This window comes from Lathamus discolor, chromosome 7 (assembly GCF_037157495.1).
Source record: "Lathamus discolor isolate bLatDis1 chromosome 7, bLatDis1.hap1, whole genome shotgun sequence".
Lineage (NCBI taxonomy): Eukaryota > Metazoa > Chordata > Aves > Psittaciformes > Psittacidae > Lathamus > Lathamus discolor.
Window position 1 is genome coordinate 186,238 of NC_088890.1, and position 25,210 is coordinate 211,447.

The following is a 25,210-nucleotide window of genomic DNA, read 5'->3' on the forward strand; positions in this document are numbered from 1 at the left end:
GTTTGCCTTGGGCGCAAAACGAGGGCTCGCACTTGACGGCGGTCGCGCAGGCCGGAACGCGCGCGTGCCCGTGCCGAGCAGCCCCAGCCGCGCCCGCGGAACCAACAGCGCACGGAACGAGACCGGCGCCGGCGCGCGCCTTCTGCGGACGCCGCCGTCCCGCCGTTTCCGGCCTTCGCCCCCACCTCTTCCGGCCCCGGCCACTTCCGGCCGCCGCCATGCCGATGAAGGGCCGGTTCCCCGTGCGCCGCACGCTGCAGTACCTCGGCCAGGGCGACGTCGTCTTCAAAAGCGCGGTGAAGGTGATGACCGTGAACTACAACACGGCGGGAGAGCGCAGCGAGGGGGCGAGGTGAGCGCGGGCGCGGCGGGGCTCAGCGCCCTCCGCCGCAGCGTGGGCTTGCGGAGGCAGCTGGCGCCTGTGTTCTTCTTCCTTCCAGAAGGTTTGTGTTTTTCAACATCCCGCAGATCCAGTACAAGAACCCCTGGGTGCAGATCATGCTCTTCAAGAACATGACCCCCTCGCCCTTCCTCCGGTTCTACCTGGGTAGGTCCCGCTGGCCTTGCGGAGCGCAGCGGCGGCTGCGGCGGCTGCTTCCGCGCTGGAAGCGGGGTCTGAACCGGCCGCGGCCTGCTCCGCGGGAGGAGGGAGCGGGTGCAGGGAAGCGGCTCCACGGGTTGGTAAAGCCCCTGCAAGCCTCTGCCTCCGCCCCGAGTCGTGCTCTTTGCTTTTCCTGTTTAAACGTTACCCTGTACCCAGCAGCGGCAGAGAGGCTGATGTCAGTTCTGGGCGTTTAAAACACTTTTTCCCAGCTATTGTGAAAGTGCGTTGCAGGGAAAGGACCCCTGTCATACGTGGTTACAAATCTGTCTTGACAGACACCAGGGAACAAGTTTTAGTTGACGTGGAAGATAAAACCAACAAAGAGATTACTGAGCACATTAAGAAAATCCTGGGGAAAAGCAAGTAAGTGACACTTAATAACCTCCTGTACCCTCTTGCATACATCGTAATACAGTCCCTGCAAACGTCTGTCAAGTATACAGAGGGAAGTGTAACTTCTTCCATATGTATTGTAAACTGTATGTAAAAAATGAACTGTAAATCCGTCCTTCTGGTAAACTGGGGCCAGGGGAAGGAGAAGAAATGTCACCATTCAGGCTTCTGATAATAACAACAAATGGATCTTGTTTCTAGAGAAACGCTTGAAAAAGAGGAGAGGGAAAAGAAGAAACTGTCACATCCAGCAACGTTTGGGCCGAAGAAGTACCACCTGCGAGAATGCATGTGTGAAATTGAAGGCCAGGTTCCCTGCCCTGCTTTTGTGCCACTTCCCAAAGAGATGAGGGGAAAATACAAAGCTGCAATGAAAAATGAAGCATCAGCCTGAAAGATCAAGCCATGTGGTTGTTTTTACTCGGGGCTGGATAATCAAGGTACTTCAGTGGGAAAAAGAGCTAAAAGCTCCTGGAAACAGGAACAAACAAGTTCATATAATACATGGGAGACAGTTTTCTCAGAGCTACAATTAGAATAATTAAAGTGAAAAATAAATAGAAGTTGAAACCCAGCTTTTTTTGATGCCAGTTTTACAAAGCATTACAGTCAACACTGCATATAAGGCAAACAGAACAAGGGAAACAATGCCTGTATCCTACTTGTGCCTGCATGTATAAGGTTGTATAACCAGATTGTGTTGCTTTGGATGGAGAATAGACTAAAAGTCTTTTCTGAATCATCACAGCTTCTGCCTTACCAAACAGTCACACAATACCTCTAATAGCAGATAAACGTGATTGTACTGTATTGCTTGCAATTTGGTAATTGCATGTACCTTCCAGGCAGGCTCTCGGAGCAGCTGACTGTGGAGCTAAGGACCGAGTACAAAACTTCACACCACTTCACGTGTCCTGTAAGAACTGCCCAGACCAAACACAGCACAAAATAAACATGTTGGTTTATTTCATCTCTTTACAAAGTTCCCACACAGAGCAGTGCATGCAGCTTTAACAAAATTCAATGCTAGACATTTACTGAGCTTTATGGATGTCTTCATTCCCTTGTGTTGTGAGCCTCACAACAGCCCAAATATCAGCATAAAGTCTTCACTTTGGAGATGACTTTAGGTATGAGTTGTCTAGTCTGTCCCATTAACACTAACAGAAGATGAGGTATGCTAGTCTGTTATCTGCTTGAAAAATTACAGTAAGGCTACTTTAATTATTAGTGTATTAGACTGAAAATACAAACAAGGCAGGACAGCTGCATCAAGGAAAAAACACTTAAAATGTGGAAGCTGAATCCACTGAAACTTTATTTTTCATGTTGGTTCCAAAACAGCTCTGGGTTACAAGTGCAGGGCACAGTCCTCGTGACCAGCAAACAGCCTTAAATATCTAATTTACACTGCTTCTGTTAAAACAGTTCCAGGGGTTACATTTCCCTGTCTTAACATCCGTTTTCTGCTTTGCAAATTTGGTGCCACAGGGCACATTTTATTAGTTTATGACCTTTGAGAATCCTGTGCTCCTTTCAGCTGGTGCAAAGTAACACTCAGGGACTAAAAATGAACTCTAATAAAACATCTTGGTATAAAAACTTCATGGTCTTGCTCTGCACACCTTTCAACATCAGATTTAGGCTACAGTAAGAACATCGAGTGTCTTTAACGGGCTGCTCGTAAGTTATTTTGATTAGTTACTAGTGCTGTTAAGTGAGGAGGTGGCTTGGTTTTTTTAAACGAGAGTTCTGCAAGTCCCTTCCTCCATCAATTTATAGCAAGCTAAAACCAGAGTCCCTGCTCTTCAGGTAGTGCAATTATTTGTGTCTCTAAAATGTTGCACAATGTCTGGGTTACAGCTGTGCTACTTAATATGTATTGCCAGAGACTTAGTTAACACGTATCCCATTCCATGAAAGTTTACACTTCTGAGTAAGCCCACTGTTAGTGCTGTGCAGGGTGATCTGTATGATTTCCTTTATTTCAGCTTTAAATAAATACATCTTTTAGATTAACTTCTCCCTTCCACCCTTTCACACACCGATGCCTGATGATGGACCTCTGCCAAAGATAAAAATCCTGGGAGCTCAGACTCCCATCTCTCGCAAAGACACAGGCTGACCTAACCCTGAAGGGATCCCGTATTTCTGATACCAACCTTCAGAGCCCAGCTCTAAGCCCTCCTGCATTACCAGTGCTGGCTATCATCCCCTGGACCACAGGATCCCAAGATCACTCCAAGTTGGAGCTTCTTACTTAAAACAGACATGCCTGATTCTCGGAACAACTTCCAAAGGGAATCAGATATGAAACAGAATTGCTATTTGACCCTACTGCAGCCACAGGCTGTCTCCCAACTTTCACAGAATTACAGTTCAGTGGCACTTCAGCTCTCCATTGTAAACAAGATTTCTGTTCCTTGAATTCTACAAAAAAAGGGTTCCAGTCTCACAAATGACACACATGATCATTCGGTCACCCAGAGAAGGAATGTGCAGATTCCGTAAGATAATTAGGAATTGGAGGGTCACTCCTACTGTAGTCTGAAATGGTGCCAGCCTGATCCTCTTCTCCCTGGAAACAAGTAGGTACTTGCTCCCTCAAGCAGGGCTCTGAAGTCAACCCAGCATGCTCTATTATTACAGTTTGTGCTCAGAGCAAAAAGGAAACTAAAGGTGATGAAAACACAGCATCCAGATTTTTATAAACATGTTAAAAAGTTACTCATGTTAAGATCAGTTAGAAAGTTCTCAGTCTTAAAATCCCTTTTACGTATTAGCATTGCACAAAATTGATCTGTATGTTCTGCACCTCAAAGGATCACAGTACCCTTTTAACAGCACTTTCTGCTAACACCATCAGGCACTGTAGCACTGCACCATAACATTACTGGGGTGCAGAACTTGAAAAGTTTTTGTCTCTCTTTAGTTAAAGCCCCACTCGAAAGGCCAATACTATTGTAACAGAAAGGGGGAAAGAGAACAACCAACATTGCAACCATTCCCAAATCACAGTTCCCTGTTAGCACTTAGCCACTTTGACGTAAATAAACATAAAACAAGACCAGGCAGCACTGAGTGTTGTAACAAGTCATTCCAAAATTCCTTAACACAAGTGTCTAGGACCAGCAGCATACCTCAGTGATTCTTTCTTCAAGACTGAGTAGTAGTGGAAATGCCTAGCTAAAAGTGCATGAAAGTCAAGACTCCCCCAATTCCCTCTTGTGATCTGTACTCCTCTTTGTAAGTATCTTGTTCTACCTTCCCATATTTAACAGCAGATTTAAAATAATGGTTACCAAGCCCTATTGCTTCAGCAGTTGGATTTCTCCTTCTGCTTTGCTAGTGTGCGCTTCAATTCCTTTAAGTTCTCTGTCAGTACCTCCACCTCATCCATTCGTCCACTATGTTTGGCATCAAATATATAAGCTTTGATATTATCTATCTGTTGAAGCAGCAGTTCTTCCTCTATAGCCTCCTCTCCAGAATTCTCAGTGTCATCCTCCACTTCAAAGGGATTGGTAGAAGATCCCTCTTCAAAGGGATTCCCAGAATTCCAGCTGCCCCCTGGTTTTTGAAATGGATTTTCATCCTCTTCAAAAGGGTTTGAAGTACTGCCAGGTGCTCCATTAGTTTGTTCCTCCTCCTCCTCCTCATTTTCAAATGGATTATATTCCTTTTTACCACTTTGCAGAGCTGTGTTAGAGAAAGAAACCACTGGAGAAGTGTCTTTGGCAAATGGGTTAGCAGCATCTTCCTCTAACTGAGGGGTATCTGCTTCGTCTTCAAAGGGGTTTAGGCTGGCTGGCTGATCTTGGGCTTTGTCACATTGTGGGACATTCTGGGGTGTGAATGTGAAGATCAAGTGCTCTTTAGCTGGCAGCTGCTCAAAAGCAGGAGTTTCAAAACCTGGGTCCCCTCTGATCCGAGTAATATCCAAATCCAATGCACACGCTGTCAAGTTACGGTTCTCATTTACAACTCCCTGCTGATGCTGCTTGACTTCTCTGAAGTCTAAGGAGCATGTCCTTGAATGCTGAGACATGAGTTTGTGGTGTTCTCTTTCCCACTCTTTTTCACAAAGCACCTGAAGTTCCTCCCTCTGCATCTCTTCCTCTTCTGCCTGTTTTTTAGAAAGCTCAATAGCTTTCAGAGTTTGTTGTTGGTCATACTCATCCTGAAGCTGCCTCAGGTTCTCCTGCAACATACGGACCTCGTCTATCCTATTTGCAGCCTTTGCTTGCTTAATAAAGGATGTAATATTGTCAATCTGCTGAAGAAGAGGGTCTGCTATCTCACTCTCACGTGATATGCTAGATGTAGGTAACCAGCCTTCAGATTTCCTGACTGTTTCTTTTTTCAGGTGAGTTGCATCACCATTAACTGCAGCTGCAGATCTGGAGAAGAAATCTTTCTGCTTTTCTTCTTGCTTTCCATGTGTTTCAAGAGCCACCTAAAGTGAAGAACACATAGTAAGAGAACACCATGACCTTGAAAAACCCTGTTCTAAACATCTGTAGGTACAAGCAACTCACTGATCTTAGACATTGCTGGCTGTCACTGAAAGGAATCAGCTGTATTTCTGGTGACTTCGCAGAGAAAACTTATTTTCATAGTACTACCCAAATGCTTCCCTTCAGTTTGTGATGATATTCAGCAAAATCCCATGACTTCTGCCTCTACAAACTTAAAAGGCAAGCAGGAGCAATGACAGTGCTTTATAGAGAGCAAGAAATGATGAATGCAACTGTGCAAAGAGTACTCTAAGACTGATTTGGACAGCAACTATATTACACCTGACTGTAGCAGACATCCATAGTAGAGCATCTTGTGTTACAGGCCACCTGTATCATTAGCTTTTGGAGTGCAACAATTCTTATTTCTCAACTTCTACCTCAAGATAAAGCTGCTTTAGTTTACAGTTGGTGATATCCTCCATCCTAACTGAAGAAACTCTCTCAAGAAGCATCCTTATTCCCATATATCCTTTTTCACCACCGAAAGCAGCCTCCAAGTTCTACTTGTGCAAATGAACTCCAGAACACAATTTGAAAACCCATGTAGATTAACACATGTAGTTTAGGGCTGCAAAAACAGCACATGCCACTAAGTCACTGCTGCCTTCTGGAGGTGTTCAGCTGCTCACTACACACCTGCTTATGTTCAGGATGATACAGTGACTGAGTTACACAGGGCATGGAACGATCTGCATTAAAAAAAATGAAAAACTGAAATCCAACTACTCATGCACACACGCGTGTGAGGCTTAAGCTTTTGAAGGAGCCCTTGACACATGATGTAGCGGATCTTAACCTGTCTTACCATATGCAGTCTTCTCTTCTTCAGTTCTTCATACTGATCTTTGGTTGGCAGGGACATCAGGCCAAGCAGTTTCTCCTGGCAAAAATTGAAACATTTACGTTGTTGCTTGCAGGCATTCAGCCAGTTTTCAAGTACTTGAAAAGAGAGATGCCACCAACAGAACACCCCACAAAGAAAAAGTATGTCTACACTGCAGTCACTGCTGCAAACCTGAGCGGGTCTTTGCTGCCAGAGCTATCCTGCTAGCTGGACACCTCAGCAAGAGACAAAGCCAAGATTCACACATTCTCTTAGGTCACTAAACTCAATGCTGCTCTGACTGCACTCTCTGTATTCAAGCTAGCTCATTTTTGGCTGCCATAAGTCATTAGGAGAAGCAATGACTACACAGAATTACATACAGACTATATGGGGAACTAATGACTATAGAGAAAATGTCTAGAGCTAAACCTCCTGTCAAAATCGTTGCAAGCCACAGGGATGCCTGGCAAAGAAGAGAACACTACATAAAATCTATGTTCAGCTCATAACATATGCTCCATTACCTGAACAAAAAGTGTAGCTGAATATCTTATCATTCTCTGCAGTTGTAGTGTTTTAGGATGAGGCTGGGGATCTTCATGCAAGCCTAGACTCAAAATCTTCTTACTGCATCAAAGCAAAGCTCATCAGTTCAGAAACAAGGGCCAGCAAAAGTGCAACAGAAGGGGAGCGAGACAACATTGGATGAAACTTTCTCATGTTTTTAGGTAAAGCGTTGTGGAGGTTACAAGTTGTAAGACTTCCCACTCATCTTTTTAAAAAAAGAAAAAACAAAACCCAAACAAACAAAAAACCCAAAACACAAACAAAAAACTGTGCCTCTTTGTTTCCTCTGCGCTTAGTTATTTGCACTGCAGAGAAATGCATGATTTTTAAGGCTGGAAAAAGAAGTAGAAATTGATGGTGCACAAGGACAGCATCTACCTTTTCACACACTCATTACAGGTGAACAAACTGGTTGTCCATACGAATAAGCAGGTAATGTGATACACAAATAGAGACACCAATAGTTGGGAAAAACTGTAGAGAAGTCATAAATAGACAAACACACACATGCGGGGGGAGGGGGAAGGGGAGAGATCTTTTACCTTAAGGCATCTATAAGTTCATATACTTTTTGAATCTCCACCCTCAAGTCATTAGCATTGTCAAGACTGTAGGCTGTCTCCCCAGCGCTAAGGAATAAATACAACTTTATTACAAGTCATGCTTCCAGCTAACAATACACACAGCACTAGAAGTTATCCCCAGATGACTAAAATTTAACAAGTGGCAACTCTAAAGGGGTTGAAAGGATGACACGTCAAAATATGACAGTGGCACCTCAGTGCGAAGTGGCAATGTTGCCATCCACAGTTAACTCAGTGCCGCTCTGAAGAGAATCCAAAAGACAACAGATAATCTAACAGTGCTTTTTTAATAATTTACACACTCTTGCAGGCTTGGCACAGTTCCTAAGTCCTTCCTACGCTTCTGGGGAAGAAAAGTACATATATACATTCATAAACAAACTCATCAAATAGGGCTTACTTTAGTGATTCTGCCATCCTTATGTACTCTGGTGCCTTCTGGTCAACCTTCTCCATGCAGAATCGGAGTTTCTTGTTTAAAACAAAACACATGAAAAAAGAACTTCCATTAAACACTTATGCAAGTACATGCTGACATAAACCTTGCACACTGCATGTGCATGTTCGAAGTTAACAGTGAGAAAAGCCACTTAATTATTCAGGATGACAAGACCCTCCAGTCATTTTTCCAACACAGACAGCATAGTCAGGAACAGAGAAAGACTCCCTGAATTTCTGCAAGATGAATTTTGCATTTAAACGCTGTTATAATGGACGGCTTGGACAACTTCTAGCCTTAAATCTCTTCACAAAGAGCACAAGCTCCCATTAATATTAATTTGGGGGGGTTGTGGACTCAAAAGATACCTGATGATTGTCAGTACCTGCTTTCAACATAGAGTTGAACACGATGTTCCAACCATACACTCTTGATTGATCTCACTGGCTTAAAAAAACATTTGTCATGAGTGTGATGACAAACAGTGCTGACAATATTGAGTCCTATAGTGCCAGTGCAGCACGAAGTGCACAGCGTATCACTGGTTTAAACAAGAACTGTTCTGAGGAATCCCAGCTGACACAGTTCACAATTTTGAGAGGTGCATCTCAGAACTATCAGTTCTAGAGTATGAGAATGAAGATGCATCTTAAAATGGTGTTATCATGAGGTATAACTACTGCATGGCAATTAGCTCTGGCATTTCAGATATATCTTTGTTACATGACATAAACACAAAGTAGAATCTATTCTAACACAAGTGAGTATTAAGTCAAGTAAGCGCTTGGACATGAGATAACAAACCTGAAGTGAAGTAGTGACAACCACAGGCAGATACACTGAGGATGGAAGCAGCAAAGACTCTGATTTACCTCATAGAGTTTCACAATCTCTGGAGTGTGCTCTTTCTCATCAATCTGTTGTTCTCTTTTCAACAGGGTGTCTTTGCAGTGCCGACAACATCGGATTCGGTCATCATCCTTCTCATCCAGAACTGAGCTCACACTGCTTATGCTGCTAATGCTGCCACGGCGAGAGCCATGGACACTGTTAGGTGAGGAGTTCGGGCTTGTATGAGAACCCAAGGCCTCTCTGCTGGCACTAGTGAGTTTGCCTAAAAATTACACACAGGTAAGTTTTACAGCAACTGGAGAAGCCAACAGATTTTACTGACACAAATGAATTGCACTTTAACAGAAACTTTACATTCAGGTCATATTAGAAAACCAAGTTGAAATAATCTGCTGAAAAAGACACACAGGGAACTATGACAACCAAGGCTGCAAGTCAGAATTTGGGTCTTCATTGTAAACCTGCTCCATCCTAGAAGGAGCTAGAGAGCAGACTGTTGAGAAGCACCTACTTGGCTTGTGCCTAAAAGTATTCTCACACTGGAGCTTGCACAGTTATAGAATAGCATGTGCAACAACAGGTACCTTAATGCTGCCCAAGTTTTGTGCTTAACTGAGCTGTTTGGAGAGTTCAGCTTATTTATTTCAACAGAAAACATGGTCTCCTCTCCAATGTGCTGGATGAGGAAATTAAAGTTTGAAGGGTTTCTTAAAGGCCTGTGGCTGAGTTTCTTTAATGTCAGCATGTGGACAACTATGGCAAAGACTGGAAATACGTGCAACAGTTTCAAATGTCAAGAACTTTGTCAGTTTTAATTCCTAGAGCTTATACCTTCATAATTATGGTACTTGGTAGACTCAAATACTAAATATTAATTGTATTTACTAGTAGTATATACTAGTACTACTTCTAGTACCTTTTTTAGGGTTATGTAACACTCCCAAACCTGAAGAAGGAATGGAGACAAAGAATGGAGAAATCATTTTTACTCTGTTTGACAGACAAGTGGCTGCATGATGCTGAATGACACATTAAGGACCAAGTTTTCCACACAGACAGAATGTTACCAGCAGCTTTTTTTCTAATGGCAGAAAGGCAGGACAGAGTTAGCACTGACTGAGCTAAGGAGGGGAGGAATTAACATCACACACTGTACTTACTTGCCAAAGGAAGACCAACAAGTTCCATGCACTTCTTGCACATAATAGACCCACACAGGCGGCAGTGGTGACGTCGGTTTCGAATACTGAACTTATTGCCACAGTCTGGGCAGAAGGGAACATCCTGGTCACTGACCCAAGGCACAACAGACTTCTCTATAGCTGTGATAGGGAAAGAGTAGGGAGAATACACACAACATAAATAATTCATTCAATTAATTCCTCAGCTGGTTAAACTACAAGAACAAACAGTCTGAAGTAAGCTCATACCAACCTCTTATTTTGGCTGACTCAGTGTTTGCTCTGTCAAACGATGTAAGCTAGTAGGAGATAAACAACACATTCAAGAAAATGGTACTTTTTCAAGAAAAAAAACCAATACAGTCCAGCCCAGTAAGTTTGAAGAGACAGAAGTCTCAGCCTGTTCTGCACCCGATTCCTGCAACTTCCCTATTTATTTCTAATGTAATATTCATAAAGTAGTTCCAAACAATGACACCAAACCTGTACATATCAGAGCATTTTGGACATAATCCTTACAGCATCCAACATTATCTGAGACAAAAATGCAAGTATATCGTTGGTAGATTTTGAAGAACTGGAAGCTGGAAGAATCATGACAAAGAAAGAGGGAGAAATTTAGCAAAAGATGAAGAAAATATACGGGGAAAGAAACAGTTCCTGAAGCAGGTGGATGTAGTATCTTCATCTTGAAACTAGTGCACAAAACCGAAGTCAAATCCACAGTATGGGTTCAGACCAAGCACAGTACTCAAAAAAGGAAAACAATAATGTGTGAACAGAGTATTAGTTTAGTATCCTTTATAAAAGTAGCTGCTAGATAAATGGGCACACTTCATACTAAAGATATATTAAATATTAAAAATATTAAAAGCATCAAATTTACCTTTTCTAACCTGATTATTAACTTATTGACTTCTACTACATAGTGATCAATCCTGGCTGCTCGGTGTTTCTTGAAATCAGAAAGATGGCTTCTCATAGCACCTGGAGAGATAGCAAAACAGTGTTCACAGTCACCCAGGTGTTTTGAATGGATTTAAATGCCCCTTGAAAGACAGCTCTCCACTACTTATGTCTCATTTTCAAATTGAATCTTAAAGACACATTAGAACCCTACATTTTCATGGTGCTGCCCTAAATAAAACATGCAGGTTAAAGCCCAACCTCCAGGCTAGCAATAAAACAGCATTTTCTTTCTACTACACAAAACAACAGGCACTATGTTGAAGACAACATCTGCAAAGTTTTTTCCCCTCTTCATCCCTGTTACATCTGGCAAGCTATTATCAGCTAGTAGTGTTCTCAAAACCAACTCCACGCAATTCCATGTAGCATCAGCAATACTGTAGCACTTTCCCAGTTAAAGAAAAATCCTCGCTGCGTATCACTTTCTAGCTCTCCTACCAACTTCCTGGGGTTCCCACATGTATGGATCTACTCCACCATAGCTGAATGACTCGTATCGTTCCTGAGATCCAGAATCAGTTCTGTCATCTCCTTCTCGTTTCAGCAATTTCTTCTTTGCTCTTTTGGCCTTCTGGACTAGATCTGAAAAGGATAAATCCAAGTTACCAAACATGGCAGGTAGTCACCAAATATTTGTCACGTGAAATTTCTCATCTTTTAGCACAGATCTTTTTCCTTGATGACAGTTTCATTCTCAACCTATTCTGCTTGGAACCAGAATGTGGTTCAGGGAATCACAGATGACTTGAAATGCTCTTTGTTGTCTGTTGCAAAGCAGCACTATGGTCCTAATGACAAACCAGTAGTTTTAGACACTCCATTCAGGGACTTCACTGTAAAGCAGTAAGCTGTCTCTAACTATGGGATCCATTTTATGGCATTCTGGGACATCATGCAGATAAGTATCTTCATTCTCATAATTCCTGATGACTGTCTTAGGTTTCAAGGATGTTCAACACCATCTTGTTGCACAAACTACAAACTAAGAATTTCAGTGTGCTTGTACACATAAATACTTTCAGAAGCACTAAACAGCCCACTGTTTATTATCTCCTGTCAATGCTGGCAGAAGGAGGGCAGTCTCCTGAGGCTTGAAACTCCAGAGCTTCTGCAGCTACACTCCTGTCTGTATGCTAGGAGAAGCTGAGGGCTCTACTCTTCTTGCCAGACACATTCAGCTGTGGAAGTTTTGCTACCTTCCAAAATTACACTCAGTGATATAAAACCGACTTCTCAACAAAGCTGTCAGGGATTTCTCCTCCACCCACCTACTCTCAAGCCAGCATAGCAAAGACAAGCTAGACCCTGCAGCTCAAGTTTACACCACCTAAACAGAAAACAGATTTGCACCTGAGACTTCAAAAGCCTGATATACTCAAAAAGAAGTAGGGATGCCTCGTGGCTTTGTCACACACAAAAACTTTTCAAGCAATCCTCATAATTTTGTTTCCCATGAAGTCCAACTTAAGCACCTCAGTATGACCCAACTGAGTCAATACAGTGATTTGTAAGCATTTCTAGAACTCCAGTTAGAGCAGTTGGAGGTGAGCACAGTCCCTTCAACAGGCAATTTAAATCAGTGGTTCTGCTGCCCTTCCTTCTTCTAGAAGGGACCTCACTGGACAGACCTTGACATGAAAACCTAGGACAGAAAGTAAGCAGACAAAAAAAATGTCCTTTATGCAAAAACATGTATGAAAGATGGCCTGAGAAGTCACAGTACACTAGTTTAGATTAAAAGAACACTGAGAGAACAAAATCAAAGCACAGGTGTTTTGTATTAAATAAAAGCATTTTGGAAATCTTGCCAACCCAAGTTGTTGCTTTCTTTCCTCTTACCACGGTGAAAACCCTGTTGTTATTTTGGTTTAAATGCTCCATGGAAGCGCCTGTGATTCAGCTCTTTGCAGCACTGTACCCATGTGAGAACACAGCTGCAGTACTGAGCACTTTGCCTTCACTGTCCAAGAGCAGCACAGTGCCAAGAGCCAGGAAGTAGCCAGACTGATGGAAAGCAACCTAAAGATTTGTGAAATATTCTGTGCTGCCCTTGAGACAGGCTTGTTAAAACCACAACACTTTCACTGAGGAAAGAGGCTTTTGAAATAACAGTCATCAGTTTCAGGGGAAAAAAAAGCAGAGGCACGAGTAAAGATTCAAGGCGGCCAGGCCACCCTCTCTCATACAATAAACACAAAAGGCCTCTCACAGGGAACACACAGAATTATCACCAGGTTTGGCACATCCTTCTCTCAATGTAAGATGACGCCGAGTACACGAGGGGGATATAGGGTAAATATTTTACTTAAACAGAATTCAAAGGGGTTTACAGACCGCAGCAGCAGCTGGTAACCCACAGCACAACCCCGGGACGTTCCCAGCAGCTACTGCCAGCTCTACCCACATTCTTCTTTTTTTCCCCAACAACCTTTCTGAACTTCACACACTTTAACTGCAGCTGCAGTTTTACCTACTGTCGGAACACGGGATTAATAACTCGGTACCTGGCAAGTACCAGAGATTCCCTTTGTTCGGTAGGGCCTTCAAGGAACGCTTGGGAATTCATCTGGGTTGCCGTATAAATCAAGAGTTTTCAGATAAAAAAAAATAAAAGAAACCCAACGGGCCAATAATAAGTCACGCACAGAAACAGACACTTGAAGAGCGATGGCTTCTAGCGGCTGCTGCCGAATTTTCGTATCGAAATTATCGGAAATAACGTGAACCTTCTGCCGGGGCTTGAGGTAACGCGCGGCGGGAGCCCCGCGGTGCCCGCGCCTGGCAGAACCGAACGCGCTAGAACGCCGGTGGCGGCTCTTACTTTTGAGCTGCGCTTTGACATCCCTGTCCTCGCGGGAGTGCTCCTCCTCATAGTGCGTCTGGAGCTGGTAGAACGACTGCAGGTCCTTCAGGCACAGCGGGCACAGGAACCCTTCCCGCATCTCCGCCGGGTCCCCGAAGGGCGGGGGGCAGCCGGCCGCCATGGTGCCGGCCGCCGGCGGGCCGCGATCGCTCCCCGGGCTCAGCAGCAGCGGCGGGGCAGAGCAGGGCGCGGCCGCCCCGCAGGGCCGAAGAGCGGGGTCGGCATCGTCCTTCGCGGCCTTCTGGAAGAGACGCGGGCAGCGGCGGCGGGCGGGCGGCTTCGCCCCTGCTCCACCGCGGCGCCGGAGAGGCTGAGGCCCGCTGGGCCGCGGCGCAGCCAAGTCGCGAGCGCGGAGGCCCGGCGCGGCGCGGCGCTGGCGGCGCACTGAGCAGGCGCACTGAGCAGGCGCGCGCACCTCGGCCGCGCGGGAGGGCGCGCAGGGAAAGGGGCAGGGCCCAGCGCGCGCGCCACCGTCACAGGGCCCCGCCCCGCCCGCGCGGGGCTCGCCTCGGGCCTGGCGGGAGGCGCGTGTCGGCAGCGGCCCCGGCCCCGCGAGCGCACCGGCAGGCCCCGGCTGCCCGGGAGCGGTGAGCGGCGGCGGAGGGCGGGGCGAGCACCGGGACGTCGGTGGGCCGAAAGCAGGGCTCATCCGGGGCGGGCGGGGGACGCGGGGCCTAGCTAAGGCGTGCGCTGCCGAGCGCAGAGCCGTGGACGAGGAGCGTGGCGGCGGTGCGGGGCAGGGCCTGAGCCCGAGGCCGGGGCAGGGCCTCCGCTGGCGGGGGTGTGGCGGCCGCCCCACTGTTCTCAGCCACCCTGGAACGGGGCCTGCTCCCGGGGCCTGCTGCAGGGTCCCGGGGCGTGCAGGTGCGTATGAGGGAGGCTGCGCGCGATCGCGGCCACAGAATCCTGTCAGGAGCGGGGGTCCCGGGGCCTCCCGCTCCTTGGGCGCATCCCGCGGTTAGTCGCCTCTTGTGCCGGCTGCCGCTGGGCTTGTGCCGCGAGCCGTTACTCCTGGGCGGGCCCGGGGCCGGCGTGGCTGACGGGGACAAGCCCGGCGTCCCCTTCCGTAGCCCGCCAAGGCATTCAGGAGAAAGCGTTCCGAGGCGGGCGCCGTGCTGCTGGCGGAGCCGCAGGAGCCCCCCAGCGCCTGGCGAGCCGCGGTGCCGGTGGCAGCTTCTCGATAGCGGCCCCTTTGTGATGCCAGGTTCTGTTTGGTCTCAGCTGGCAGAGAACTGCTGCCACTCGTGTGGGGGAAATAAGCGCAGCGCGGAGCCTGCTCCTGCTTCACCTGTTAGAATTACGGGTTTCGGAGGCGGACATTATCTTCTGTGACAATGCTATTTACACTTGAGTCCTAGACATTAAAAGTGGTTTTCCACTGCACTTTTATGCTTGGAGTTAAGCCCTTTAAAACAGTAAAGGGTGGGAGTGTTTTTCCAAGGCATGAATTATAACTAGATGCCCAACTTCTTGGGACTTCAAATCCCAGCTAAACCCATTCACAGATGGGTTGAGGGATTTTTACTCGTCGTTCTAAATTTTGGTCTCATTCCTGCAATCTGGCCCTTGCGCGCTGACTGTTAGGTGCACCTTGTCACATCACCAGTGAATTTCGTCGGATTTGTGTTTATTGTTCCATCATCCAGCAAAAGGATAATGGGAAACCAAAGTCCTGAATGCGAACTGGAGATTTAACCATAGCAGTAAATGAATGTTAGAAACAATCAAACTCTGGTTTTTTACACGTAGACTTTGCTGTTAAGAGCCATTATGCTCTGGTTTTCAAAACTGTGCAGTCTTGATTCAGTTATGAGCAGAGAAACAAACGCTGTGGAAACAGTGTGGCACCCAGTCACAGTCCCCCTTCTGTTCAGGATGCAAAACAGAACCAGTTTCGCTGATTGAAAACCAGTAAGGGATCTTGTCATGCTGTAAAAGCTGCCCTTGTCGGATACTGTCCCTGCAGCGCACTCAGGTACATTATAAAACGTTGAGCTTTTTTTTTTAGAAGGTATGATTCTGCTTTTAAATTATTTATTTAACAAGTGAAGGGGCTGTTGGAACCCCAAGCATTTCTTGTTCAATGGGTGTAGTAGGGAAGAGACAAGCAAAGTGGGTGATGGAAGCCGTGCCTGTCACTAGGTGTCACACCGAGCACGGCTGAGCCCACCGCAGACCTGCGGGGCCCTGCGGTGGATCCCGCGCCCAGGGGCTGCTTGGCTGGTTGCTTGAAAGACTTTTCTCCTGCAGCAGGATGGTCTTGGCCGCTGGCAGCCCGGTCCTCTCCTGTCATTCAGAGGCCGAGAGGATCAGGTGTAATGAAAAGCGAGGCTGTACTGAACAGCAGGCTCTTTCCTTAAACCTGTGCTGCTCTACAGCTTCGGTGACTGTGCCATTTGTTTGCGTGTTTCTGAATTTAAAGTCTTCAGCACTTTCTGAGGAACGCATTGCACATTAAGTGACTGCACTGTTTGGGATGATCTGAATCCTTATGAGAGTATTAGACTCTGGTTGGGAGACTCCCAGAGAGAATTATAGAAGTGATAATACAGAGTTAGCCTTCCAGATGTAGTGATGTGTTGAATGGTGTCTGTGCACTCCCAGAGGGAAATGTGGGCTCCTGTGTCTCTGAGAGCCCCATGTTTTTTTACAGAGGAGCACAATCCAGGTTTGTGCTGGTGTAAATGTGGATAGATTTTGGCTGCTTGTTGCTTAGTCAGGCTCATCATACTTTCCCACACAGAGAGTGTTCACAAAATGAAGAAATCCAGGTCAGCCTAAAGCAATCCAGTTTTCACTTCTTCAAACATGATTTTTTTTCATCCAGCTAGTTCCGATAGGAAGAGAGGTATTTAGGGACAAATTGAACCTTACTGAAATGCTACAGTGGGAATACAACTGAGAAGGGGGACAGGCAGCCCTGTAGCCATGGCATAGTCCTGTCAGAAATGTCTTCCAGTTATGTTCACATGTATTCTCCGACTTGTAATATCTTCAGCGCCATTTGAAATGTTAAATAATGGAATCTGATCCCAGCACGGGAGAGATAAATGTAGACTAGAAGTAATTCTTGGTGATGTCCATCTACTTCTCAAGGAATGCAGTGGGACATTTTTGTACAAGTACAGCTTACTCACTGTAAAAAATGTGTTCAATATCTGAAAGTTGTTTTGAATTCAGTGTAGACTTTGGGGTGGAAGCAGAGTGGAAAATCAGAATGTTCTTTGGAAGATCAGAGTGTTCTTCCTAAACTAAGTGGCCAGTTGATTTTGAGTGGCGCTGTGTGCAAAATTGGCCTAAATTCAGTTTTGTGCTTTAATGATGATTTTAAAAAAATAATTTTGAATCTCCTAACATTTGAAAGGGATTAGCATGAAATTCTTCCTACAGCGTTGATTTAAATGTATTTGCAAAAAAATTTTGTTCATTTAGGTGGATCTAAACCAATAATTTCTGTATTTTTCATTTTGATCATAGAACTGAATTGAGGAACACAAAGGAGCACATCGCTGTTCCTTTAAAGAAAGCTCATGCATTCGGTGTACTCCAGTTTCTTGGAGTAAACATTTTGATACAAACCAAATTCGTTTAAGTAGTCTGTGCAGAGAGGACAGAAGCTCCATTTCCATGCTAAACCATGGCTTTTCCTGTGTTTGCAGACTCCTCAATCAAAACTGGCAGGTGGTGATTTGTAAGAGCTGCAGCTGACAGCTTGTTGAGCCCCATTTGTCTGATTTGCCTATTAACTGCTTCAGCACTGGCAGGCCAGTCATCTGCATAAATTTATCTGGCCCTTACTACTGTTGAAGAATCTGGGATGTTGGGCCTGAATGCTGGGGAGTGGCACCACTTGTACCTAGAGTAGGTGAATTATAAAGGGCAGTAAGGAAGATTCAGAATTCCTTTGTGTTTGCATTCTATTTAATGTTTTAACTGTAGGATCTGTATGCCACAATGTCTAGATTATGTTCAGGGCTCATTTCAGATTTCAAGCACCTCTGTATTTGGGTGCTGCCTCCTGTAGCCTCTCCTGTCTTCTGTTACCCCTATAAACAAGCACCTGCTTGTTTAAAGAGCATACTGTTTGTCTTGACTGCTTTGGCTCAGAGAACTTTCCATATAGTTTTACTATACTTTTCATTTGTCTTTGCTTTTCTCTTTCCTCCACCTCTTCTCTTTTTACAATAGCTTCTTCAAACACCCCAGACAGTAGCAGCTTCAGAATCAGGAAGGAACTTAGGCTGGAAACATATGTGAAAATCAGTATAAAACAGAAATCATATTTTAGGCAACCTCTTCAAAGCACATCACTTTCCCTAGTTTTCTCGCTCATAATCTCACATTTTTTCCTAAACCAATCTGCTACTGAAGTCTCTAGGCTGCATCATAGTCAATTGCATTCAGGTAGGATATCCGTTATAGAGAGAAGACGGCAATGAAATCGCTTCCTTTGATATGGCAAGTCGAATCCTGGTTTACCTCCATCCGATTTTGCAAGAGTATTTGTTTTAAGTCCAAATTTCCCCCCTTTCCAGTTCATGTGAACTTGAGGAAGGTGCAGTGTGTGTTAGCTGTGAGTGAATGAGGCTGAAAATAAACTCAAGAGCTGTCTTTGCCTTTTGGCTAGGATTGTTCCATTACATTAATATCTAACACGCCCTGTCTCTGTCAGGAATCAGTATCATGCTCCAGCATACTAGTGCAATTTGTGATCCAATCAGATTCTGGTTCTTAGGGGAGGCTTTACCCTCCTTCAGCCTGTGCTCCTTCATCTCATGTAAGCAGACAGAGTGAATTGACAGATAACTGATAAATGTATTTTTCTTGGTTTCCGTCTTAGGACTTTAGAGCTGCAGTGTTTTCATCAAGGAAAACAAAGGACAAATATCTTCACAGAGGTACAAAAGTAATCTCAAGGCATGAAGATAATTCCATTTTCTCAAGGAACTTTCCCATCAGAGGTCTTTTTGTTCAACCTGAATCCTTCCTCATGACCCTTGTAGGATGCAGAGTTCATGCTTTTCTTACTGGAAGGGAAGTGGGACTTCATCCACTTATCCATTTCCTAAAACCAGAAGGATTCCTCTGTCTGCATCTTTTGTGCTATGTCTCTGTACAGTCTGGAGTTTGCCCAGACTCATCCCTTGTGCAGTGCTTCTCCATGTGCCTGATTTTTATCATAGTTACTATTCATAGCAATGTCCTGACCAATGCTTTGAAAGTGCAGCTGGCTGTTTAATGCTTGCCAAGTGAGTTACCAGGCAAGCAGTGATTCTACTTCAGCCATGGCGATGATGTTGTCAAATTTTCTCCAACTAATGAGTCATTAAAAGTAGTAATAAAGGGGTTTGTTGGGGCAACATGTCCCTTGGAAACACTCAGCCCATGCTAATTACAGTGGGTTAAAAAAGTGGTCGAGGCTGATAAGTGTGTGGGAGGGGGCACAGAACAGGAGTTGCAGACAGTTGCAGGAAATGTTTATTGTACAACTTGTTCACATCAGCTTTTCCTTCTACTGGGGGAAAACAAGAGCAAAAAAAGGTTCATTTTGAACATACTTGTAAAAGTTGTGCTTTAGGAATCAAATTCCCATGCCACAATGACTGGTAACATGCCAGAAATGTAAACCTGAGGTAAATAAAGAACTCATCTGTGCATGGTTGGTTTAGTCTCATTGAAAGCTGGAAATAAGATTTTGCATGACTGGTGCCACGTTAGGGCGAGTGAACAACTTTGGGTTTTCATGCTTCTCTCCCTTTCCCACCTTGGCTTTCTTGTAGCAGCCACAGCAGCCTCCTTGTCTTGCAGGAACTGTGATGCATTTTTGCTGTTGCCCATGTTTACCCACTTGATAACTTTTTCTTTCCTGTTTTTCACTTATTTGGGAGATTTTATAGCAGTGGTGGTGGTCTTGTGTAGTAGTGTTCCCTGAGGTGTGAGCAGCATTCCTTCACTGCTGGAAATAGCATGCGAAATGGTATTCCTTAGAGAGATCCTTTTTTCCTTGTAAAATGAAAAATGAACATTTTAAAAGGCATCCCATACAGAGAGTGTGCTGAAGGAATATGAAGTGCATAGAATGTTCCCAGCTGCCTCCTCTGAGGATTTCTTCAGCACTTGTAAATTAGAAAGCCCCTGTCAATAGAAGAGCTCTGTATGTCCTGTACATAGACTGTGTTAAGGGCTGAGCAGCCTGGGAGTGTTAACATCAGGAAAGCTCACTGAGATGATCAGGGTAACTAAACTGTATGGCAAAACTAACTCGTCTACCTAAGGAAATGCTCTGAGGCCCTGAGTGAGGAAGCAGACAATCATATCTAGAAGGAACACTCAAAGCACTAATGTGTCATGACGGTATTGAGAAGGATGAATGACAGTGGTAAACATACTAATTTGTTTATAAAAACATAGCATTTTAGTGAAATACAGACAAGAAGTGATGCTATGAATAATTCAGTGCCCTCAGTAACCGTGTATTGATTACAAAACCCTGTAAATCTAGTTTTTAGACTTGTGAACAGGAAATCACACTTCTGGTAAAGTTCCCTGTGAACAAGGTAAGAAGGTTACTGTGGATTTTGCCCAGATACATAACTTTGTATGTCATACAGGTAGCAGATTTAAAAAGGGAATCTATCTCTAAGCAAATCATCCTTCCACTTCAGTAGCAAAACAGTTTTATATATAAACATGTGCTGACCACCAGCATGCAAGAAGATTGTGCCTAGAAAAATACTCTGATGTTTATATTTATTTAGCGTGGGTTGGGTTTATGTTTTTCACTCTATTACAGAGTGTTTGCACAACAGTAAGGACACCCAGAGTTGATTATTGATGTTTATTGAATGATTCATTTCAAATAAACACTTTTGGGAATCTCACCACAAAAGTAAAAGCATTCATGTGAGAGAAGAGACATCAGAAATCCTTCTTGGAAGAAAAGGATGTCTGCTTGCTTAATTTGTAAATATCTGAGAAGGCATGATTTCAGGTGGCATGACTCAAGTGTGGACACACCAGGGAGGGAGTTCTGCTATAGGGTGTACACAGGTTCACAGCTTGCAACTGAGATGCTCTGGGATGCATTAAAGCTTTACACTGTGCAGCCTCTTAGGTGAAAACAGGCTTTATGTGCCAGTTCCAAGTCAAACTATAAAGTCAGTCATCTATTCTGTTCAAGCTGGAGCAGTTCCTATCTCTCCTAGCTTACTGTCTAGACAGATTGTAGCACACAAGGGTTCAGGTCTCATTAATGTATCATTTTGAGTTGAAAACCTATTCAATTTAGTTTTGAAACAACTCATGTATGTTGTTCTTTTTTTCTCCCTCTCCATTAATTTACTGATTTCACTGATGTGAGAAGAAACCATATAATTATTTCATTTTAGCAGCATCAGAACAGAGATTTAACAGCCTGTTTTAGTAATTTGGAAACAGAAAATTGGACACACATAGTGGTATTTTTCTGGGGCCTAGGCCCATAGGGAAATAAACACTTTTATTTTTCTGGAGCGGGTGAGTTGGAGACTCTCAGTACTTGCCTGGCCCATACAACTGTCCTCCTCAGTCCCTTTACTTTTAAGCGTGTGATAAAGCCATTAATGCACAGAAAAATGGCGCAGAGGTCAGCAGCAGGAAGCAGAAAAGGGAGTGAACATAATTTTTTAGTGATCTGGCAGCTTCACCAATGCGAAGGATACACAATGATTTTCTCATTCTTCTGTTTCACTCTCCCATGCTGATCTCTTTCCTGGGTGCTGACGTTTTTCTTTGCCAACATTTTCTACTAGATCAAGCAACAAGCTGCCTTTGTTACAGGTGAAGGACTCCTGAAAGTTGCAGGGGCCTGCATCATCTGGGCCGTCAATATTCCAGTGCTTTTTTCCAGGGTGCTGGTGTTTCTCACCATATCGATCATTTAAGTCTACCTCATCATTCCAGCCTCTCTTGCTAGGATGCTGGTGCTTGTAGACCAGATACCTTCTGCCCGGATGCTGTCTTTTGGATAACTCATTCAAGTAGGTCAGCTGTGAACTAGGGTTGTCAGCATCCTGTGCCAACAGGGACTTTCTGCCAGGATGCTGTCGCTTTTTCAGCTCCAGAGAGCTGTCAAGGTCGTCTTGTATCTCTCTTTTCCCTGGATGCTGCCTCTTCTGGATGTCTCCATAAGATGTGTCTTCCTCAACATCTCTTTTCCCAGGATGCTGTCTCTTCTCCAGCTCACTCAAGTACTTTTTCCCAAGGTGTTGTCTTTTGGAAAGCCATTCTGGCAGAGGCACATTTGATTCTGTCCATGGAAAAGAATAATGTTAATGAGCCCCCATAGTCCTCACTAAGGTAGTTGAAATGGGAATTTGTGGAGTTGTATGGTGCAGGACCATTATCTGTTGCTCATTATGCCCATTTAATTGCACAGGTAACTGCAAGTATGGTCTTGAATTTGATCACTCCTAGATGGCATCTGTTAAAACAGTTCTGGTACATTTTTAGCAAGGATGATTGACACAGTAGGAACTAGCTGCAGCCAAATGGAAAGACATGCAATAATTAAGCCTAATGTGTTGATACAGGTAAATGTGTCAGATTCAGGTAAAGGGAGGTGAGTAAAAGATGCTGAGCAGCTGGAAGAAGTCAGCTGCAGAAGTCACGTATGGTGAAGAGCTGGAAATCAGCAGGAGGCAGGGAAAAGATAGGTCTGAGACACACGTAGAAGCTGGGATGTGGACATCTGAAAGCCAGCTCAGTATTTCCAGCTACCAGTCATAATGCCATTAGTATCTCATGCTCATTCTTAAGCTCTTTGCAATATTTCAGGTCTTGGACCAACATAATCAATTTTCAGCATTCATGTGAAGAGGGAAGAAGGCTTTTTCTATGGACAAATGAGCCAGCTCGTTTTTCCACTCTGAAGGAGCTTTGTGCTCCTTGGTGGCAGGCACCTCTGTGCTGCTTCTTACAGTCTGATTTGTTTCTGCTGCAGTGACTAGTGAGAGTAGAGCGTCTGCAGGCTAGGAGGAGCAGCCTCTGCATTCCCAGCCGTGGAAAAGCCCACCTCTGCTGGGGTGTAGGAACCAGTGGGTTGAGGTAGTCGGGGAATGGTAGCACTCCCACCTCCAAATAACATTAGCTATGGGGTCCACAACTGGGGAATGTCCTCCATGTGTCCTCTTAGAGCTTCCCTAGGGAAGTACTTACCAGACAAGCAAGTTTTCTGTGATAGGCTTCTACATTTTTATTATGCAGCAATTGCTTAGTGATGGTACAGCATTGCCTAAGTAGGTTGATCTTAGAGAAGAGTGACTTTTGGGAACTCTGTGTCAGTGTATCGCAGCAGATCTCTTATCCTTCCCTTAGAGTAAGATATATATACATCAGAACCTGGGAACTATACATTGGATCTAATTATCTCAGGCAAGTGCTATGCCAGCAAAACTAGATGAGTGTCCCCAGTGTAACACATACCTTTATTAATCTCTCTTTCCTTTTCAGCTTTCTTGAAGACAGACTGAAGAATGAGGCTGTCAGATCTCTGCAGGATGTCATCCAGGGAACTTCTTCCCGTGTTCTCACTTCCCTCTGGAAAGGGTGGCTTCTCCTTGAGGCACACACCACACAAGGTCAGGCAGAGGAGCAGCAGTGGCAGCTGGATAGATGACATTGTGTGGTTGAGGGTTCCTACAACTTTCCTGGGAGAGAGAGTAACAGGGAAGACGATGAAGCAAACAAACCTAGCAATAACAGCAGTATTTCCAAACACTGAAAAAGAAACACGGCCTTGGTGTAGAGATTCAAGGCTTATGAGGGTCCTTCCTCAGTTTTGTTACTAACCTCTCAGTTTGTTTTCTATTCTTCAAAGAATCTGTAAATTTGTCACAATTAAAACCAGGCACCTGGTTGATTTTCTGGCAGAATAAATATGGACATTTTAAACACCGAGCTTCCTGATGCACACACAGCTCTGAAAACCAGTGATTTTGCTTTGCCTTCTGCCACAAGGCAAAATAATTTCGCTCTTGAACTCTGTGTTACCTGTTGCCCTGCATGAGTGAGGTACACACACATATATCTGCACTAACAGTCTCCACCAGGCAATTCCCTTTGCTACGGGTTCAATTTAAGCAATACTGGGATTTGCAGCACTTTCATTCCACCTCTAGTTAAAGCCCAGCTTTAACAGTCCATTAGTTTCAAATACCTGTTTCTGTGTATTTAAAGGAGCTGTGTGTCTGTGTATTTGTCAGTATTGTAAGAGCTACACTCTGTCAGTCAGGGAGATTCCTTGCTTTGGGGAAGCACCTCATTTTTTTCAGAGCCATAATTACCCTACATTACCCCTTGCCCAGATGACAACTGTTTTTCTATTTCATCTAGCTAACACTGGACTTCCTAATGCACATACAGATTTATTTTCCAGTAAGCAGAGTTCCTTCAGTAGAATGGAATATGTCTTTAATACTAGTATAGCTGTCATCGAGCTTAATTGTATCTTCAGAACGTAGAAGAAATGCACAATCTTATAAAGTTCTAAAAATTTTTAGAATAGAGAATGAATTTATTACCTCTCTTGGTGGCAGGTTTCTATCACTTCTGATGAAGTCCTTCGATAAAAGCCCTAAGCATATTGCGTAGGCTATTTGGCTCAGAGCAATCTTTAGACAGAAAGTTAGAATCAGCTAAAAAGGAAATGATTTGGTAAATTACCTGGTTTGTAGTTTCAGATTTTTGCTTGATGCATCTGCCAAGAAGAGGTTGCTTAGTCCCTTAAAGCTGTTTGCACATCTGAGCTCCAGACTCGCCCTTTTTCTGCTGCAGACACACACAGTATCCAATAGAACTGTTGCTAAATTCTCTTTGGATAGCTTGTGTCTCTGTTCTTATACTGTACTGCCTCTGGACCCTTTATGCAAATAGCTATGAGGTAATTTGATGTGATGTGCTGTTTTCAGGGTTTTTTGCTGATGTCAGAGATCTGCATTTTGGATGCATTTTAAAACTCTGATAGTTATTTGCTGACCTCTGTATACCCATGCTCCAATCCCAGAAATGCTATTTTTCTGTTCTCTAAAGAGATTATGTTGAATTGTTGATAACACAGCATAGAGAAAAGGAGGTTTTTCTCTTGACTGAAAGAAGCTTGTATATCCTCTATTAAGGAAGCACTGTGGAGTAAACGCAGAGAGGCAGGCAATTTATTAAGGGAGAAAACCAATTAAAAAATTTAATGGATTATATTTACATAAGTTTATACCACTGGTTCTTATTCTGAATGACAGTTTTTGGCTCACAATTCTATATTTTCTTGGCATAGGCTTCCATAAACAGTACATTAGACTATGGGGTGCAAAGCATTAGATATTAAAATATAGTTATGTTGCTGCTATGCGTTTCAAAAAGCATTATACTATTGTAACT

The 25,210-nt window shown here is 44.2% G+C and overlaps 3 protein-coding genes and 1 long non-coding RNA gene across 15 annotated transcripts in view; 2 read left to right on the plus strand and 2 right to left on the minus strand.

Annotated features, from left to right (window-relative positions):
* The first annotated feature begins 126 nt into the window (after positions 1–126).
* Positions 127–1,979, plus strand: MRPS25 (mitochondrial ribosomal protein S25). Of its 2 annotated transcripts, XM_065687404.1 has the most exons (5): positions 128–352; positions 441–547; positions 880–967; positions 1,199–1,437; positions 1,843–1,979. In XM_065687404.1, the coding sequence occupies exons 1-4, from the start codon at positions 219–221 to the stop codon at positions 1,389–1,391; spliced, it is 522 nt and encodes a 173-aa protein (XP_065543476.1). In that variant the 5' UTR covers positions 128–218; the 3' UTR covers positions 1,392–1,437; positions 1,843–1,979. The 2 variants fall into 2 exon arrangements, with proteins under 2 accessions (XP_065543478.1, XP_065543476.1); XM_065687406.1 differs by lacking the exon at positions 1,843–1,979 and having other exon boundaries at positions 127–302; positions 469–547; positions 1,199–1,571.
* RBSN (rabenosyn, RAB effector) lies at positions 1,942–14,166 on the minus strand. The gene is made up of 11 exons (XM_065687398.1): positions 13,757–14,166; positions 11,374–11,517; positions 10,853–10,953; positions 10,220–10,265; positions 9,946–10,107; positions 8,806–9,047; positions 7,895–7,965; positions 7,453–7,539; positions 6,868–6,970; positions 6,323–6,397; positions 1,942–5,453 (listed from the first exon to the last, which is right to left on the minus strand). The coding sequence occupies exons 1-11, from the start codon at positions 13,917–13,919 to the stop codon at positions 4,314–4,316; spliced, it is 2,334 nt and encodes a 777-aa protein (XP_065543470.1). The 5' UTR covers positions 13,920–14,166; the 3' UTR covers positions 1,942–4,313.
* A 170-nt stretch (positions 14,167–14,336) lies between these two features.
* LOC136018137 (uncharacterized) overlaps positions 14,337–25,210 on the plus strand; it is a 38,953-nt gene continuing 28,079 nt past the window's right edge. For 4 of the 11 annotated variants that reach the window (XR_010614256.1, XR_010614258.1, XR_010614257.1 and 1 more), the window contains exons 1-2: positions 14,337–14,385; positions 23,288–23,415. This is a non-coding gene — a long non-coding RNA (uncharacterized LOC136018137). Of the gene's footprint in view, positions 14,386–14,481; positions 14,663–18,638; positions 18,697–20,307; positions 20,356–23,193; positions 23,210–23,287; positions 23,416–25,210 lie in introns of those variants that run through there. The other 7 variants (XR_010614252.1, XR_010614254.1, XR_010614253.1 and 4 more) reach the window with 7 other exon arrangements.
* TRH (thyrotropin releasing hormone) lies at positions 20,623–24,657 on the minus strand. Its single transcript, XM_065687100.1, has 3 exons — positions 24,500–24,657; positions 23,261–23,484; positions 20,623–22,085 (listed from the first exon to the last, which is right to left on the minus strand). Exons 2-3 carry the CDS (start codon positions 23,454–23,456, stop codon positions 21,511–21,513), a joined length of 771 nt encoding a protein of 256 aa, XP_065543172.1. The 5' UTR covers positions 23,457–23,484; positions 24,500–24,657; the 3' UTR covers positions 20,623–21,510.

Bases quoted from the DNA above. Each gene is read 5' to 3' on its own strand.
- TRH (XM_065687100.1), bottom strand. From the start codon at position 23,456: ATGTCATCTATCCAGCTGCCACTGCTGCTCCTCTGCCTGACCTTGTGT. The intron at 22,086-23,260 runs GTATGTGTTACA...TTCCATGGACAG, and splicing joins GGAAAGAGAGATTAATAAAG to AATCAAATGTGCCTCTGCCA.
- RBSN (XM_065687398.1), bottom strand. From the start codon at position 13,919: ATGGCGGCCGGCTGCCCCCCGCCCTTCGGGGACCCGGCGGAGATGCGG. The intron at 10,266-10,852 runs GTAAATTTGATG...ATCTCCTACTAG, and splicing joins TAATAATCAGGTTAGAAAAG to CTTACATCGTTTGACAGAGC. The intron at 10,108-10,219 runs GTTGGTATGAGC...TCCCTATCACAG, and splicing joins TGAGTCAGCCAAAATAAGAG to CTATAGAGAAGTCTGTTGTG.
- MRPS25 (XM_065687404.1), top strand. From the start codon at position 219: ATGCCGATGAAGGGCCGGTTCCCCGTGCGCCGCACGCTGCAGTACCTC. The intron at 548-879 runs GTAGGTCCCGCT...CTGTCTTGACAG, and splicing joins CTTCCTCCGGTTCTACCTGG to ACACCAGGGAACAAGTTTTA. The intron at 968-1,198 runs GTAAGTGACACT...TCTTGTTTCTAG, and splicing joins AAAATCCTGGGGAAAAGCAA to AGAAACGCTTGAAAAAGAGG.